Raw genomic sequence first — 19,129 nt, 5'->3', positions numbered from 1 at the left:
TTTGACTTCATTCTATTGCCATAGAACAACCATGCTACAACTCAGTGGCTTAAAACAACAGGCATTATTATAACTCAAGGTCTGCGGTTTGCTGGGAGATTGAGCCACTGGGCTAGGCTCAGCTGATCTCAGATTGATTCATTTGTGTGTTTATAGGCCCACTGGCTTACTTACATGTCTGCAAGTCTGCTGGAGGTGGCTCTCTACTCTGGGCTTGAGTGATGTTTCACATGTGTCTCCTCCTTAACCAGGACCAGCAAACAGGCTCAGATGTGACCTCATAGTGATTGCAAGGTTGCCAAAGCACAAGTGGAAAGATGAAGACCTTTTGAGGCTAGGTTTTGATCTGGCACATTGTCAACTCTGTCTCATTCTTTTGGCCAGATTGATTCTCTTGGCCAGGCTTATACTCAAAGCATGGGAAATAGTCCCTTCTTAAGTGAAGGGACTGCAAAGTCACATGGTAAGGAGTTGGAATACAAGGGGGAATGGGGATAAAGAATCAGGACCTTTAATGCAATATATAACACATTTCATGACTTAGTATATACTTACCTATGTATACATAAAATAAGACACATTTTTATGAAGAATTACTTATCCTTACTATGTGTTCTGCTCTTTGATTTATGCAATGCTATATCATGCTATGCTGTTACTTTTTGAAAAAGTGCTGATTACCACTAGATTGTTTCATGACTCATTAATGGGTCACAATTCACAGTGTGAAAAATACTCTTCCCAGTGAGATAGTAGGTGTTGTGTGAATGTAGGTTTCTAGCCTTGGATTCCCCATGAAAGATTTACATGAGGATGTGCACTGAAAGACAGTCAGAAGGAAAATAGCAAGCACAAAGTAGTTTATTAAGGACTGTACACTCTCAAAGAGGAGAATCCAGTGTGCCTGGGTGACTCAGCGGCTAAGCATTCGACTCTTGGTTTTGGCTCAGGTCATGATCTCATGGTTTATGGGTTCAAGTCCAGCTCTGGGCTGGCAGCATGGAACCTGCTTGGGATTCTTTCTCTCTCTGCCCCACTGCTGCTCATGCCCTCTTGAGGTAGAAACTCCTCTGAGGATATAGGGGTCTTTTCCTTTTATGTGAACAGTGTCTCAGGTGGGGGAGTCTCTAATGAAGGCTGCTTCTAATCATTTGGGGGCCCTCCCACAGGTTGGGGTGAGTTTTTGACCCTACAAGGTTCGTACAGCAACTGTCATGGCAGCCTTGGGTGGGGGCTAAAAGCGCAATGCAAATGCATTATAGTAAGTCTAAGGATTACCTTGGGCAGAGGTAGAAGAGAACACATATTTTGTACCTGTGCCTCTTGATCTCTTAGCCCTGGGGTCTTGGAAACTGCAAGGTCAGGATGCTGTATACCCAGGCATCTATGGTGGGATGATGTGCCCCCCCGGGCTTCTACTGTGTAACCTACTGATCACCGTCCTGGCCCGCATCTCAAGTCTAACTAACTGCCTGCTCGCTGTCAACAGCACATTAAACATAGCATGTGCATGTGTAGTAGCTTTCTCCTCTTCCAATTTTTTTTTTATTTTGCCCAGGATAATCTGTGAATAATTTTGGCATATCCTGAGCATATATTGGGTATTTTCTAATATGCCAGGTGATGTGCTAAGTACTTTATATACATCATTTCATTTACTTCTCTAGCCATTTTTATGAAGTTGTTATTATTCTAGATATATAGATAAAGAAACTGAGACTGAAATAGGCACTTCTCCAAGGTTTCCTGGGTTTTAACTGGACAGCCTGAGATGTGAACCTGAGTTTTAGATACTGGCCAGGCAACAGAGGAAGCTAGACAAACACTTAAAATTTGCCATGGCTAATATTTTTGACATGAGTAATCCTAAATATATAGGTTAATAAAATAGTAATTGACATGTTGTGTAATCTAACTAGTTTAATATTCTCTTTATCAACATTGGTCTAGCAGCAAGATTTCTAGAGCAGTGCCTTGTGTGATAGAGGAAGAAGAAATGCAGTTTACCTAATTGAGACATGTGAAGACTTTTTATTTTTAAGAAGCAAAGCACTGATAAATTGTCTTTCCAGCGTACTTAAAACATGTTAGATTAAAGTCAGTTTTCTATGCTTGAGATTCTGGCACTTGTAGATCTGATTTAATTCTAAAACCATTTCAGTTATTTTGTGACTGATTATCTAGACCATTCTATCCTTAACATCTATTAACCTCCCCACTCCTGGTCTTTACTGGCTTTTTCATTAGTATCTTTGACAAGTTACTTTGAAGTAGTAGACACTCAAGCTTCATCTATTTGGATTCTTAGCCTGTCTTCTCTGAGGGTTCGTGTAAGTACAAAGGCATTGTGGGGGCACTTAGTTCTCACTATTATGCTTCTAAACTGGCATTCAGTGAGGTATCTTTCATCTCATCTGGTCCTTGGCCAACTGTCTACACATAGGCCAGTCCTTTTGTTTCCAATGGCTTTATAACTCTGCTATAGGAAACTCTAAAAAATTATCTGAAGGTATCTGCCTTGGCTCTCTTTGCATCCATGTAAGAATTTGGGGTCCTGACACCTTCTCAACCTATACCCAGGCTATAAGGAAAAGATTCCTTTGTTTTTGGACGTCCCAAACCAATACTGGGTTTTTTGCCACCAGTCCAAGACACAGCGCGAGGCACAGTCACTGACTAGCAGCCTCTCCCTTGGAACCTCTTAAGTCTAAGCTCTCATCATCTCTTTCAACTATCTTCACTTTATATTTAGTTCTTTCGTTTTCTGGCTTGAGTCCCTCTGTCCTTCCTAGGTGTTACTCTTTTTGAATCCAGGAGCTAGAGAGTTAAGTTCTTCTCTGTTCTCTTTCTTGTCTCTATCACTTCTCTGAATCAATAAGCAAAGATTGTCTCAGCAGCTGCTGCTGCTTAAAGGATGTGTGTAGCATAAGCCTTGATAGTCGGCTTTTCTTTTTGTAATACGAGGCCTAAGAAGTTAGGCCCAAGAGCTTTGATTCAAAGAGGCATCCATTTCAAAGATGACTATCTCAAGTAAACACCTCCCTAGCTACTAGATAAAGAGCCAGGCTATCCCTCCCTGCCAGACTTCTTTGTTTTAGAGATCTTGGTTGATTTTGATAACTGAGCATTTGGGCTGCTTATGTTTTCTCTTCCTGCACTTTGAGTTCCCACTCTTGTGTTTTAACTTCACCAATAAAGAGTGAGCCCATGAAACCCTAGGCCCCTACCCTTGATGGCAATAAAAGCCAGAATGCCAGGTCTGTGCATTCTCCTCCTACCCATGACCTCAGTGTGTGCCCCTGGTATGGGATGCAATTTCCAGGTCTTACAAATAATAAACTTTTCTTTTTCTCAAAGTTTCATGATGGTTATTGCTGAGGGTGTCTTACAGTCATAATAAAATCCACAAGGGCTCATCTAGCCATAGTATTGGCGACTGATAGTCAGAGACAAGTACATAACAGGGCAGGAGAAGGGAAGGTCTAGGGCTACAGCAAAGGGAATTACAGGGATTATGAAAAAATGGCTTGTGTTTCCTGAATATTGGGTCTCATCTGTATGCAATATCCTGACCATCTGGCCTTCAGGAGCTACGTTCTTAAAGCAAAGGAATTGGACTCACTAGTTTTCAAATTTGACTCTGGCAAACCTAAGGGGCTGTTGACTGGCTGTAGAGCCCCTCCCTCCATCTGGTCTTTTCAACTAGTACATCTCTCCTTGCTTTCGTCATTTTACATGCTGAGCTTCATCAACATTTTTCCTCTAAAGAAGGGGTTACAAATATTTGAAACCTATTCCATTTGACTTTAGTACTCTGTATACAGCATGGTGGGTAGTAATATAGACCCTTGCCTATTACCCTCACTGACCTCCAGCCCCTTCTCATGCCCCAGATGCACCATTGTCTATTGGAAAGCGTTGGTGAAAGAGAGAAAAGAGAAGCAAGCATCCAGCTCTCACAGGTTCATTGGTTTTTGCAGAGAAAAGATCCAAGGCAGAAGCTGATGGAACTCCTCAAGAGTAAGCCTGTGAATTTCTGAGAACAAAAGGATTCCATCCTCCTAAATGATCCAGTCTGGCACAGAGCAGGAGCCTGGTGGCCCTCAGTGCTGTCAGGAACCTGGCACTGTCCTGGCACCCCAAGGATAAGAAGCTTTGGAAGCATCCAGGGGCTGTCCTTGTTATGGACAGTATCCTAATGATAGGCATCATAGCCAAACAAACACCCAATAGAAAACAAAAAAGCTAGAGAAAAAGAGAAAAAGTGGATATACTCTGTGGTCATTGCCACTGACTCACTGGTTTATAAATACTTCTTGAGGATTCCTAGAAATAACAGGGGGGCCTTTTAGGGGAAGATACTGAAGTCCTTTTCCTATTATTATAAGTTCTATTTAGCAAGGATCCATTTAGCCATCATAGGACTGTCTCCAAAGCAAATTATGCTGAAGAAAGTTTTTCTAATCTACAAAGAAACATATACATTCATACAAATTCCACTGCAATTACTCTTGTTATTCATGTAGTAGGACAGCTTCCAGCTGAAGGAGTAATCCACCTGAATAAGCATTTCCATGGTGTTACTTTTATATCTGAACAAGAGTTCTGGTTTTGTTCCCAGCCTCACCTCTGACTCATCATTGTGAAACTAAGAAATCATTTGGCCTCTCAGCACCTCAAAATCTCTCTTCTGTGAATGAGGATAATGCTTGCTTCACTGAATTGTTGTGAAGTTTAATTAGATAATGTTTGCACAGCCCTTTGAACTCTACTAATTAAATTGATGTGTAAATATGGTGCTTCCTTTTATCAGGATGCCTTGACTGAGCCATTTTATAAAGACATAAAGATGACCATGATAGGATTCCTAGGGAATGGGTTTTTTTTCTTTTTAACTCATGTGAACTCAATTCTGAGATTGTCAAATAAACATCTGAAAATACCTAGTTGGGGTTTTAATTAATAAAGATATAGCCTAATACTTGCTCAAGGGGTACTGTATGGTTTCACTTTCATATCAGGGTAAACTTAGCTCTTAGTGTATACTACTATGCTTTGTGTGTGCTTTAGGTATTGGCATTATTTTTAAGATGTTATGTTTAGTCATTGCATTTTGCCAAGACAACACTGGTGATTTATTTCATATCTGTCATATAAGGAATACACAATAACAGATTTGTGATTACCTAATAAGAAAGCCCTAACTTTTAAAGTCGCGTGATTCTGTATAGATAACCGATAGGTTAGTCTACTTATCAATCAAGATTTTTACCCACAACCAGGAAATCTTGAATAAATCAGAGATCCTCTCACTAAATTTCTGATGAGAATAGTTCACCCTCAAATAATTATCCCAATTATTTCCTGAAAATGTATATTAATAATAGGACCTTTTTTCTTCAGAAATATATTCATAGATAGATTAATTGGCTTGGGATTAATTGGCAGGTATGGGCTTTAGTGTGTCATTATATTTGTAAGCTAGAATGTTTTAATGATGACATTTTAAGTATATAACAATTAAGTTTCATTTGTTACTGAATTGCCCAGAGTAGAGAATTGAAATGTTTTATCAGGAACTCAGACAGCCCCATATGAGAGTGTTGAAAACGAGTAAATATCAAGGTGGGAGGTCACAAAAGCAAATGCTTCTGTAAACTCTAATAGCTGGTTTATTGTACTTATAATGCTTCTGCTGCTGTATAGACTTCAAGAATATATGCGCTGATGGACCGGCAGAACGTGAAAGTACTGTGAACTGTTAGAAACTTCAAATTCAGTTTCTGACTCATGCCTTCTGAAATATATGTGCTGCTCTGAATTTTTTTCTGAATAAAAGAGTAGAATTCCAGAGAAATGCTGAATTCTTTAGGCCCCAATTGAGAACTTAATGAAAAGTCAGGTGCCTTAGTAAACCCTGGGCATAATGACCCAGATAGGTATAGTGTTGATAATTTCAGAAGAAGGCAAATAAGTATTGATTAGTATGATCTAAAGGGACACTCAAGAAAACAAAATACAGATCTAAAACTAAAATTTATTGCCTCAGGAGGCACAAAGACAAAACAGAATTTGAGTTTGCTACTACAGGGAATGAATATTCTATTGATGGCTCTAAAATTCTGCATGAATCTGTATCTTCACCCATTTGGGTTTTTAACTAGGAGGATGAATATTTTAAGAATCAGTCCATTCTCTATTAGTTAGTTGTTTATTTACTTTATCACTTTAGCTTGTACTTTAAAAGAGTATTATGTGGAGTACCTGGGTGACTCAGTTGGTTAAGCATCTGACTTCGGTTCAAGTCATGATCCCCAGGCTCATGGGTTTGAGCCCCACATTGGGCTCAGTACTGACAGCTCAGAGCCTGGGGCCTGCTTCAGATTCTGTGTCTCCCTCTCTCTCTGCCCCTCCCCTGCTCATGCTCTGTCTCTCTCTCTCAAAAATGAATAAATGTAAAAAAAAATTTAAAAAGAGAGTATTATGTAAATTTAGATACAAATTTAAAGAGGTCAGTGTGAACCTTGATACGCTCAGCCCCATTAATCATGCCAATGTCATAGAAATGTTATCCATGAAAAATGTGGCACGTCCTTGAGATCTTCAGTTTGGGTTTAAGTTAGATACACAGGTACCAGTAAATCTAAGTCACGATTCAAGTGACCTGTGGCCTCATTATGAATAAGGGGTTTTCTGGGATTTTAAGAAAGAGACCATCAAAATGTCATTAATCAGCCAGAAAGTCTGTTTTCAAATTGCATCCCTCCCTATTAGGTTAGCGGGTGTGCTGTCCCAGAGGAGAAACGGTTGTACCCCGCACTGGGCCAAGAAATCCAGAATGTCTGAGGATTATTAGACACTCACCACCTGAGTAATTTATTTACTCCAAGGGAGATGTTGAATAAAAATAACAGAATTTATGGGCGCCTGGGTGGCTCAGTCGGTTAAGCCTCCGGCTTCGGCTCAGGTCAGATCTCACGTTCGTGGGTTCGAGCCCCACGTCAGGCTCTGTGCTGACAGCTAGCTCAGAGCCTGGAGCCTGCTTCCGGTTCTGTGTCTCCCTCTCTCTCTGACCCTCCCCCTCTCATACTCTGTCTCTCTCTGTATCAAAAATAAATAAAACATTTTAAAAAATTAAAAAAAAATAACAGAGTTTAGGCTAATACAGTAGAGCTCAGATCAAGCAAAAGATTGTTTCTGAACAATCGTGAGACATTTCTCCTTGTGAACTGGAGGGAAAATGGAAGATTGTGAATTTAATTTTCTCTTCCTCCTCTTCCTCCAATGACCAAGTATGTTGTTTCCTTTCTTTACGATTTCTTTTTCTTTTTTCTTTTTTTGTCAATTTTTTTTTTTTACTGTTTATAATCTCTACAAATGTCTTTACCAAGTGACTCCCTCTTTGTGTTTAATGATTGGAAGTGCCTGGTTGTTTTACTTGTAAGGCTATAAATTTATTCTGAGTCTTATTCTGTTTTTGTTCTTCAGCTCTTTCAAAATGTTCAGCAAAGTACTGGATGTCTGACATTGGGGCTGTTTCTCATTGTAGTTTTCCCCGTGTCTTAAATCTCTTTCAAGCTTAAGGTTATTCACAAAAAGTTAACAGAGAGCTTCCTACATCTGTATCAGGAGTTACTTCTGAATTCTGCCTAAACACAAAGAGCTTGTGAATGAGAATCCAATCTAGGTTCCAATCTATTTTAGGGATAGTTTCCAGAAGACCTTGTCTAGGATGTACAATTTTTCTAATTCCTCTGATTTCTTATGCGATTTAGGGTTTTGAATTCTACCTTTCTATCCACCTTTTTTGCATATGAATGTATCTACTGTTTGATATATATTTGGGAGTACTGAATTATTCATTCCTAAAACTATCATTAAATCCTCTGCAAATGGTAGCTTTCTAGGCTTTGGAAAATCTTTAACGTTGACTTTCAGCTCTGAATAAGAATATTATTGAATACTGGCTCTCCCTAAATGCCTAAGCAACCCATTGATAATAAGACAAATCTGAATTTATGGTTACAGAAGCATGGGGAAACCCTGTCTTGGCAGTCTTTTCGGAGCAGTGCTGTGCTGGAGCTCTCTATCATCAGCCAGCCTATGAAGGTGGATTCTGAGTATCTCCTTCCAACTCTGTGTTCGGTGATGTCACTTGCTATCTTGAAGTCAGCCATGGTAGGGATGTTTATGCCATGGAGTATTTAAACCGCAGAAAAAATCAAATTTCACAAATCAGGGATTCCCACCTCCACCTGCACCCCAAGACCCTATTTACCTTAATAACGTCTTGGGGCATAGAAGCAAATTTGAGATACTTAGATGTTGGAATTTGTTTTAAGGCAAGTCTTTTAATGCAGAGACTTGCTCAGGATTGGGTAAGGAGCATAACATTGATTGGAGGGGGCGCCTAGGTGGCTCAGTTAGTTGAACGGCCGACTTTCGCTCAGGTCATGATCTCACGGTTCGTGAGTTCTAGCCTTGTGTCAGGCTCTGGCCTGATGGTGTGGAGCCTGGAAACTGATTCGGATTCTGTGTCTCCCTCTCTCTCTGCCTTCTCTTGCTCACACTCTGTCTTTCCATCTCTTGAAAATAAATTTTAAAAAAATTTAATTAAAAAATATAACAGGGATTGGTGGATACAACAGGGAGAGGGTTTTAAAGCAAGGAATTTCAAGAGTCTTGGAGAACAAACAGCTATTTGATACTACCTACTGAAAGTCAAACAACTTGATAACTTAAATTAATTTTTTAGTAACTTTCAGAGACAGTGATATTATTTGTAGCTTCTATCTTTTTGAGCAAGAGCTTCCTGGAATAATAAAGTCATGTTGGTGAAGACAGTGGAATAGTAAAGTCATATTAATGTATACAGTAAGCTGTGTGGGTGTGGATGGTTTCGGTTCTCACATATAATGCTTGAGCCTTCAAATTATATAAGACTTAAGGATAGGTTTCCATGGAATTATCACAGCAAAAAGTAACAAATAAATAAATCTCATAGGAAATAGTTATTTGAAATCACTGTTCATTTGCAACTTTAAAAAAATGCAAAAAAACCCCACATCTGACTCCACATACTAATAGCATTAAAAACCTATTGGTATTTAAATAAAATAGCTTTTAATCCTATTTCACTGTTATCAAACAATAAGAATGTAAATATATTTCATTTGTATACTTGTAGAACTAAATATATCATGTCTAAGAAATTTCTTTTCAGTATCTTTAAAAATATAATTACTGAACAACTTTATACTTCCCATCATTTACCTCTACAAGACAACAATGTAGATGGATGACTTAAGAGAGTTTAAGATATCTAAAACAGAGATTTTGCATGTCCATTTGTTATAATTCCAGCATTAAATACAATTTGTATTATTTCCATGATAGGATCAGAAGTCTGCAAGGATTAGGGGTCCCTGGGTGGCTCAGTCAGTTTTGATTCAGGTCATGATCTTGCGGTCCATGAGTTCATTCGAGCCCCTTATGTGGCTCTCTACTGCATGCTTCAGAGTTCTTTGTCTCCCTCTCTGCCCTTCCCCAACTCATGCATGTGCACTCTCGCATGCTCTCTCTCTCTTTCAAAAGTAGACATTAATTTTTTTTTTAGCAATCTGCAAGGATCAGAAATGAATTAGTTGAGAGAAGAAAGAAAAGAACATTTAATTTGATGACACAAAAGACAATGTTTAAATCATAGAAATAGAAGACATCACTAGCCTTCCCAGATTGATTCCTCCTTTACCCTATGGTGAATATTTCTAGTGAGGAATAATGACAGTATAAAGTTCTTTTTGTGTAGTGCTTTCTTATTCTTTTTTATTTTATGCCTTTATTTGGAGAGAGAGAGAGAGAGAAACAGAGTGTCAGCGGGGGAGGGGCAGAGAGAGAGGGAGACACAGAATCCAAAGCAGGCTTCAGGCTCTGAGCTGTCAGCACAGAGCCTGACGTGGGGCTTGAACCCACGGACCGTGAGATCATGACCTGAGCTGAAGTTGGATGCTTAATGGACTGAGCCACCCAGGCACACCTAGTGTTTTCTTAGTCTTAACAATTTTCTCTATAATGAGCTGAGAGCTATTTCCTTTGTTCCCTCCTTCTTTCATTTTTCCTTCTCCTTAAATGGAGAGTAAATCTACTCTCCATTTAACATATTGATGACACTACCACGATTACTGGGTTTTGCTTTTGTTTTTAGTTTTTGTTTGTTTTGTTTTTCCTTAGATAAGCAACCTGAGTTTATTCAACTATTCTTTTTCAGAAGTATTCAGTGTGTGGACCAGTATTAGTCCATGACTCTTTCTTACCTCTGGGAAACATAGGTCCACAACAAGATAAGGCACTGCACCAGAACATAAATCAACATTCTGCACCCTTCACTGAAAAAAAACTTGCTATGAAAAAATAAAGCTAGCTGAATCAAACAATGTGTTTAGTGATACCGTTGTTTTACATTGTGGCAGAAGGTTTTTTACCCTGCTACAGACTGGTAGTAAGCAATTAAACCACCTATTTTGATGGTACTTGGTCCATATGGCATGAGTTCTAGATCCATTTTAGTTATTCTTCTCTAGACCGGCTCCTGGATACAACCAATGCTTCCAGAGAGAGTCTGCTAAAAATATAGTGGAAAATATTATACCCGTATCTCCAGACACTGTTTGTCTTAGAGTAGACTAATAGTTTTTAATGAACTTTTAATCAAGTATAGCACCTGGTCAGAATTATACATTTACCCCCTTTGAAATTTTTCTTGCTACGTATATAGCCCATCATTCCAAAGTGGGCTACCTATTAGCTATTCTATCCAATTTTGTTCATTTACAAATATAGGCTATGCAGCTATCATTGTGTTAAGAAAAAAGAAAACAAAACTCAATCACCTTAAACAAACAACCACTTTTAAAAAAATTTCTTATCAATTTGTGTTCAGCTAATCAGTTACAGTGACCTTGGCTTGTTTCTTCTGATCTTGACTGGGCTTGCTCAAGCATCTGCCTTCAGCTGGTGGTTAGCTAAAGTCGGACAAGTGTAGGATGGCCTCAGCTGAAATGACTCAGCTTCCTTCCACAGGGTTTGTATCCTCCAGTAGGTTAGCTTGAGCTTGTCCTCAAGGATGTCACAGGGTTCCAAGTGATATAGGTAGTGCACAAGACCTTGGTAAGGATTAGCCCTACCACTGGCACGGACTAGAGCAGAGAAAGGAAGAAAACAGACCTGAAGGAGAACAAAGATAAAATAACCATCATAGTGCCAGTGTGTTCTTCCAAGTTCTTTATTAAAATTTTAGAAAATGGTACTGACAAATCCTTTTCATGGAGGACCTCTGTAGACCTTCTTACATATGCATTGACCAATAGTTTTGGAATATATTATTTAAGTATCAAGGACCATACCAATTGGAGCTTTGATCCAACCCACAGTTTTCCATCATGTTCATAAGGGTTCAGTAAAAAGTTTGTCAAATGTGATGTTGCAACTAAGAAATCATATGTAGGTTTCTGAACATAAATGATCATCACCACATTTAATTATGATAGCAAAATATTAGAGTTCAGAATTGCATAACTTATATAATCCATATGATAAATTATTTCATGTGCATTTCAAATTTCAAACAATTGATAAAATGGCAAAATGTTCAATTTAATTTTAATGACAAAATGGTAGGATTTATCATCACAATATAAGCAAGGTTATAGGTATCATATTTTATATCTATTATATAAATATTTTGAAATCCTAGAAAGAAATACAATAAAAATATACTTATTACCTTTGAATGGCATGATTATAGTGATTTTTATTTTCATCTTAAACTTTTAGATTTTTTCTAGATTTTCTACAGTGGACATATGCGATGTAGTCATCAGAAAAAAATAAACATGTATTTAAGGTTTTTCTATTTTTTAATTTTCTAACAATTAAAATCAAACTCACACTCCCTCTATTTTGAAAATTGTGCATTTGTTTGTTGTCTGTCTCATATTCTGTGAACAAATGTAATGAACAATTAAAATTGAAAAAGAAATGTGGATCTTTCTCAAAAGCATAGTAGCTGGATTTTAATAACTATTTCATCAACATTTTCATCTTAAAAATAATTTCTGCAGCTATCTATAATCAACATATGTCATCTTTTCTAAAAAAGAAAGTATTTGCTTTTATTAGCCATCTATAAAACTTCCATCCAGATCCACAGCTTAAAATAGATCACTACCCTTTCACAGCTCTTAAGTAACTTAGAGCAATGGATAAAATACCAACAACAACTCAGAGAAGTTCACATTACCATCAGTTCAGAACATCAGATTCACCAAACTTAGATATTTAAAAAGAATGATCAGAAATTAAACATCACAAATAAGATTTTTTGTCATCATTAAATGTCTGCATTTTGGACAGATTCTTGGACTGTTTAAGACTCATATCCATCAGCTTGTTGAACTATAGCACCGTATCGTAGCTTTGCCAGAACTACTACCTTCCTCTTGAAGCTCCATGAGTTTTCCCAATTCAAGCTTGAACTTCTTCAGCACTTTGACTTTTCTGACAAAGATATCATGGAGTGGATACATAGACTGATAAGACTTTTCTGATGGTATGTCTTTTCTGATGCTATCTGGAATCAACATATTGGCAATTTCTTTCAAATCATTTGTCTGCACCTCTCAGGTCATGATCTCTATCATCTTTTTCTGAATTCAGTGGACATGTTGGTGCTGAGCATAAAAGGTCTTCCAAATCTGACTGTCACATTTTTTAGTAAAACCAACACAAGGTCAACAAAGCAAATAACCATCAGTAATCTTGACATCAACATGGGCTTCAATCATGGTCTACCAATTTTTTTTTTTTTTTTTTACCATGGAGTACATATTGTCATGGGTAAGATACATGCTATGGAAATTAGTCAGGCAGTTTGGGCCCTAAAATCCTCATCAATTAGCGTGAATTTTCTAAATCCATTTTCTTTATTCTGTAGATCAGCAAGGCTTACTTCAAAAACATGACCATCAAGGCCATCAGATCCTATTTTGGTTTTTTGAGTTCTTGTAACTAGTGTTTTTCCAATATTTTTTATATTAAACACAGCTGGTACCTCATACCCATCTTTCATACAAAATGGATCAATCACTTTCTTCTTGGCCCCTTTATGCTGCCTTTCTTAAGGTACCTGTTCTTGCAGATTTTCATGGCGCTCCTCAGGGAGCCAAAAGGCTAGATTTTCTTTTTCTGTTAGATTCCAGGAAGAAACAGGAATTTTAAAATGTCTTTAAAACAAGACTCAATGCTAGAACTGATAAAAAGGATATCAGATAGGGGATAGGGTAGGAAAGCATGAGAAAAAACATATTTCAAACATTGATGCCTGCTAGGTTATATTACTATGTGGCTAAGGAATGTATCAGATAGCTATACATATTTTAGTCCTGACCATTTCTTTACAGCCATTGAAATCTTAATTGTACTAAAAATCATTTGCCATCTGGAATGCTTAAATGGATAATTTAAGTAGAAGAAAGCTTCTGACAACACAACATGGCATTCTTTTCATGCAAGGGATGTAGAATGAAAATGAGTAAATTACCTACTAGACACAGTGTCCACCAGAAGCACTGTGATAGAGTAAAGATGGGGACAAAATCTTTGATTTCCCTCCCACTGCGAAATGGAGTCTCTGTCTGTCCTCTTAAATCTAAGGAGATTCCATCACTGCTTGACTGATAGACTATGACAGAAGTGATATTGTACCAGCTTCCAGGTCCTAGCCTTAAGTGCTGGCAACTTCTTCTTCTCCTTCCTGTTTCTTGGAGCACTCACTCTTGGAAGCCAGCTACTGGGCTGTGAGAAGCCCAAGCCACAGGAGAGGTCATGCCTCTATTCCCCAGCTGAGCTCTGCCAACTATGAGCAACAACTACGAGCAACAACTACAGCCGTGTGAGTGAGCCATCTTGGACAACTAGTTTGGTGACATTTGGGGATGACTCCAGCCCCAGCCACTGTCTTGAATCCAACGATATGAAAGACCCAACAAAGATCCATCCAGCGGAGCTCAGTCATCCCACAGAACCATGAGATGTAATAATAAAATGTTTTAAGACACTAAGCTTAGGGATGGTTTAATTATTAGCAAAAATAACTGGAACATTGACCATTGTTAGCTGGTACTGTTGTACTTGAAATAAAGTTTGAAAATAGTTATAGAAAATGCATGGTGACATAAGATCTCTGTAGAGCTCTTTCCAACTGCAATGGAGAAATATGAAGTAGAGCTTAGTATATCTTATACCTTTCCAAGTCATATACAAACATAATGAATCAAAGAAACAAAGAAAAAATTGAAGAAAGCTCAAAATAACACTCATGTTTGAAGTTGATAAGATACCACTATGTGTGTGGCACTTTACAGTTTACCACTATCCTGAGCATTTGAATTATTCTCACTTCACTTTTCTTTTTTACCCAACCACCTCCCCCTACTTTTCCTTCTCACTACCTCCAATTTCCAACTAGTTTTCATTTCACCCAACCTTAACAGAGGCCTGTTTCATAGCCATAAAGTCCCCATGGTATTTATAGTATGTGAAATACACAAGGATGAGACTCCAGTGGATATCCGTCTGGAGAAATCTTACAGCAATCTTTGAGTTGAAAGGGTAGATCCAGGTAGGATTTTAAGCACAGAAGCCCCCATGTGCTGCCTTTATTCTTCTGCTTCATTGGAAAAGATCAAGTGCGATTGGTCTCTTCCTAGAAACAGTATATTTTGTATATATATTTTAAAGCCTTGACAACAAAACATTAGTTGTATAAACCTTTGGTATGCTCAAGGATGAAATTTAAATATTTTCCAGAGTGTTTTACAACTGTGCTTTGCTTTCAGGTATTCCAAAGTTGATTACATCTGATATGATTAAGGAAGGTGCTGCTGTAATTGATGTTGGTATCAACTATGTCCATGACCCAGTGACAGGAAAGACAAAACTAGTTGGAGATGTGGACTTTGAAGGTAATAAACTATATCTCTTTTGATAAGTGAAGAAAATGAAAGATTCTACTTTGCTTGTTTTGATGGTAGAAAGAGAAACTTTGTATTTGATACAGGCATTATTAGGTAAATAATCATTATACCTTTCCCCTGAGGCAAAAGAGTTTAGTCACTTCCTTATTTCTTCCCTCCCTTCCTTCCTCCCTCCCTCCCTTATTCCCTCCCTCCTCATTCTCCCTCCTTGTCTTTCTTTCTTCCCTTCTTTCTTCTTTCCTTCTCTCCTCTCACTTCTTGGGAGGAAAATATAGTTAAACCATTAATATTTAGTTTTAAGATTAAGTTCCCTATAGGGGTGCCTGGATGGCTCAAGTCGGTTAAGTATCAGACTTCTGCTCATGTCATGATCTCATGGTTAAGTTCGCGAGTTCAAGTCTCACATTGGGTTCTGTGTTAACAGCTTGGAGCCTGGAGCCTGCTTTGGATTCTGTGTCTCCCTCTTTTTCTGCCCCTCACTCATTCATGCTCTATCTCTCTCTCAAAAATAAATAAACATTTAAAAAAAGATTAAGTTCCTATAGTGCAGGTTTTGCGGGTTTTTAGTGAAAGAATGCAGCTGGTCTTCTGTACTAGGCATTATTTTGACTTCTTTAGAGTGTGTCTCCATACTTCGCCATCCATGCTATCTATTCACACATTCACTCTTAAAGCTAGAAGGCATCTTCAGATCTATATTTCAGATCTGAAGAGTTACCTGGATAATTCAAGTCAACATTCCTCACTTGTATTTTAAAGAGGATGAGGAAGAGGAACTAGGTTAAGATTTCTATGGCTATTGAAAGATACAAGGCAGCAAATATGTAGTAACAAAAAAAACTGTAACTCAATGCCTTATCTCTACTGAGCCCCTACACAGATCATTTTAGATGCCTGACCTCTAATCCACTTTTACTTCCATATCTTTGTCAGATACTTAGATGCGTTCAGGTTTTCAGTATAATCTAAGAATCTTAATTGTTCAATAAGATATCAATTTGGTAAAGTAAATGGAGATATTTTCATATTAGAAATATTATGTATATTAGATTAATCATCTGGCCAAAAAAGCAGGGCCATGTTAAGAACTTTATGAGCAATAGGTTTGTATCTATAGACAAACCAAAACAAATAGTAGATGATGTGATTTAAAAAAAATTTTTAATGTTTATTTTTGAGAGAGACAGAGTGTGAGTGGAGGAGGGGCAGAGAGAGAGAGAGAGGGAGAGAGAATCCAAAGCAGGCTTCAGGCTCTGAGCTGTCAGTGCAGAGCCTGACATGGGGCTCCAACTCACGGACTGTGAGATCATGACCTGAACTGAAATTGGACACTTAGCTGACCGAGCCACCCAGGTGCCCCTAGATGATGTAATTTTTAAAATAATTTAGAGTTTACATTTCCTCTTGGAATCTGGTCATCAGGTGATGATTTACCCAAGTCCTAGCATGGTATTGAATGAAACCAAATGTGCAGGCACCCAAGTGTTCTAGGGTACTGATCCTATGTTTGTGAGATTCCAGGGTGCATCAGGTAGGCAATATGAGGCTGGTGCTAAAAAAAAAAAAAAAAAGGAAAAACGAAAGGAAACCTGAGGACACCGGTGCAGTAATACATGCTGGGGACAGAATGGCTAATAAGAGCAAAGTACAAAGAGGAAAAGAGGACACTGCTGCCCTTGTAGATGGTCATTCACAAGGTCCCTGCCACTGTAGAAGCTTCTAGGCTAGCAAGGGTAACTCTGCATGTAACCACGTGTGTCCATCTGTATAAATGTGTGTGTTATGTGTACGTGCTGAACTCCTCAGGAAGTGACCTCATTTCTTTCATGTGTCATATTCAGTCAGTAGTATCAGATATCAGTAATTTATGTGAATTTCTCAACTTGAAAGAGTAAGGATACATTTCATTTTAAAACCTGACCTCATTTTATCTCTTTTTTTTCTTGCACTGTCATTCTGCTTCTTGATAACATTACAGTTACCATGCGTTTATTGCAAAATCACTGTATGGTTATGATACACCCAGATGGCATAGACAGAACATGATTGCCAGCTGAAGGCAAGAAATGCTGAAATGTTTGTAGTTTGCAACCTTGACTGTGCTTGTAGAGCATACTTAACCAGCCACTCGACATGTCTTTTGAGACCCTTCTCTCATGTGATTGTTCATGGGTCTCAAAACGTTTCCATGCATTCTTATGGTTAGTAAGAATGGTCTTTGTTTGTGGGGGTATTATAAAAACATTAAAAATGATCATTTGGGGGTATTGCGTGGGTCTAGTCACACATGGATATGCATTTTAGATTGCATACCACTCCCTTTGGCAGAATCTATTAAACTGAATTGCAGTTATGCATATCTAGGTATACAATGAAATAAAAAAGGGAAATGACAAAGAGAAACAAAGACATAAGAGAAACAAGAAAGTGCGTTGGGCTGGGAGAGAGAGAGGCACTTTTAGACCTGGCATTATAACCCAGGAATTTTGTGGCCTCTCTGGCCATCAGTGGTGCTATCAGTTAAATGGCAGCAGTGGTGCAGTGGCTCCTTCCAGTACTTTTGTGTATTGCATCGTGGCCTGTTAGCTATACCACCAAATGGTTGTGTAGAAACACAGAAACTTTTGGAACATCAGGCTTTTCTGATTTTGTCATAAGGCACACCTATCTTATTGGTAATATTACTCTTGCTGTAACCCCCTGGATCACAGAACCAGGGCCCTAAGGAAGGGCCAGTGAGGCCATGACTCAGCCACCCAGAGGAACATGCAAGTAATAGGTTTTGACAGGTTGCTCTTCAGGTTCGTCATCGGGACTTAACCTGCGGTGAGGGACGAGCCCTCGGCTGAGAGGGAGGAACTCTAACTTGGGTTATGCCGTAAAACTTGTAGGCAGCCGTGACTGCAGATTGCTAGAGGGAAAGTGTGCTGCTGTGTGAGTATCGGTGAACATTTCCCTCTCACTGTATAGCTAAGATAAACAAATGGGTGTAGGTAAAGTCAAACATTAATAGAAATTGTCCTTGCAGAAAATTTTCAGCTCTCTAATAAAGGAACCAGGGTGGCCTTTGGTGGGAATGACTTTTAAAGAATAATTGCACTAATTGAGCCCATTTGAGAAATATTTGAAATGTGTAAATAATTGCAAATTCAATGATTTGTAAAACCAAGAGTCATGTTATCTATTTTCTTTCTAAGAAAATATGGATGCCTACTTGTAATTGTCTTTATTATTAGATGCTTTGGCCTCAGTTTTGAATCAGATGCCTCTCCTATGGATGATGTTTTATATCAGATACAGCATGAGACTTGCATCACCCTTTACTATAGTTCTTGATGGCAGGAGACACAAACCACCCTACATATTCCTTTTTGTTGTTCATGTTAGGTTTTTGTTTTGGTTTAAATATAATTGTCTCCAGACTATATCTTCCTTCATTGACTCGGGTTTCCTGTTCTCCCTTTTGTCTCTGCTCTGTTGTCTGCTTCCTTCTTTCTTCATTCTCCTTCTCCTGAGCCCAGAATAGAATCAAATAGCCCTTCTTGAGTTGGTGGCCTCGAGGGAAATAATTGTCCCCCACCCCATCATTCCTCCAACAACTCCCCACCACCTTGGTCTCAACATTGCCAGTATTCTTAGAGAGGAGGCAGGCAAATCTAGTAGAAAATTACACGGAGAGTAAAGAAGGTAGAAGAGGCTTTCTTACATGGGGACACTCCGGCCATTTGGAATTATTCTTTATTCAGTGATAATAGTAGTTGGTGTTTAAAACCCTCGAGGAGAAAGTAGGGAAAAACCTCCTAGACCTCCACCGCAGCAATCTCCTACTTGACACATCCTCAAAGGCAAGGGAAATTAAAGCAAAACTGAACCCTTGGGACCTCATCAAGATAAAAAGCTTCTGCAAGGCAAAAGAAACAATCAAGAAAACTAATGGGCAACCGACAGAATGGGAAAAGGTAGTTGCAAATGACATATCAGATAAAGGGCTAATATCGAAAATGTACAAGGAACTCACCAAACTTCACACTCACAAAACAAATAATCCAGTGAAGAAATGGGCAGAAGATATGAACAGACACTTCTCCAAAGAGGAC

General features: G+C 38.5%; 1 protein-coding gene across 1 annotated transcript in view; it reads left to right on the top strand.

Annotated features, from left to right (window-relative positions):
• The window catches only part of MTHFD2L (methylenetetrahydrofolate dehydrogenase (NADP+ dependent) 2 like), a 122,602-nt gene that overhangs the window by 79,609 nt on the left and 23,864 nt on the right, over positions 1-19,129 (top strand). Inside the window, exon 7 of the mRNA XM_029944961.1 lies at positions 14,895-15,020. Coding sequence (XP_029800821.1) covers positions 14,895-15,020 — 126 coding nt within the window. The remainder of the gene's footprint in view (positions 1-14,894; positions 15,021-19,129) is intronic.

Source organism: Suricata suricatta, chromosome 1 (assembly GCF_006229205.1).
Source record: "Suricata suricatta isolate VVHF042 chromosome 1, meerkat_22Aug2017_6uvM2_HiC, whole genome shotgun sequence".
Lineage (NCBI taxonomy): Eukaryota > Metazoa > Chordata > Mammalia > Carnivora > Herpestidae > Suricata > Suricata suricatta.
The sequence above is the reverse complement of the archived record's forward strand: the minus strand, read 5'-3'. Positions and strand labels throughout refer to the sequence as shown.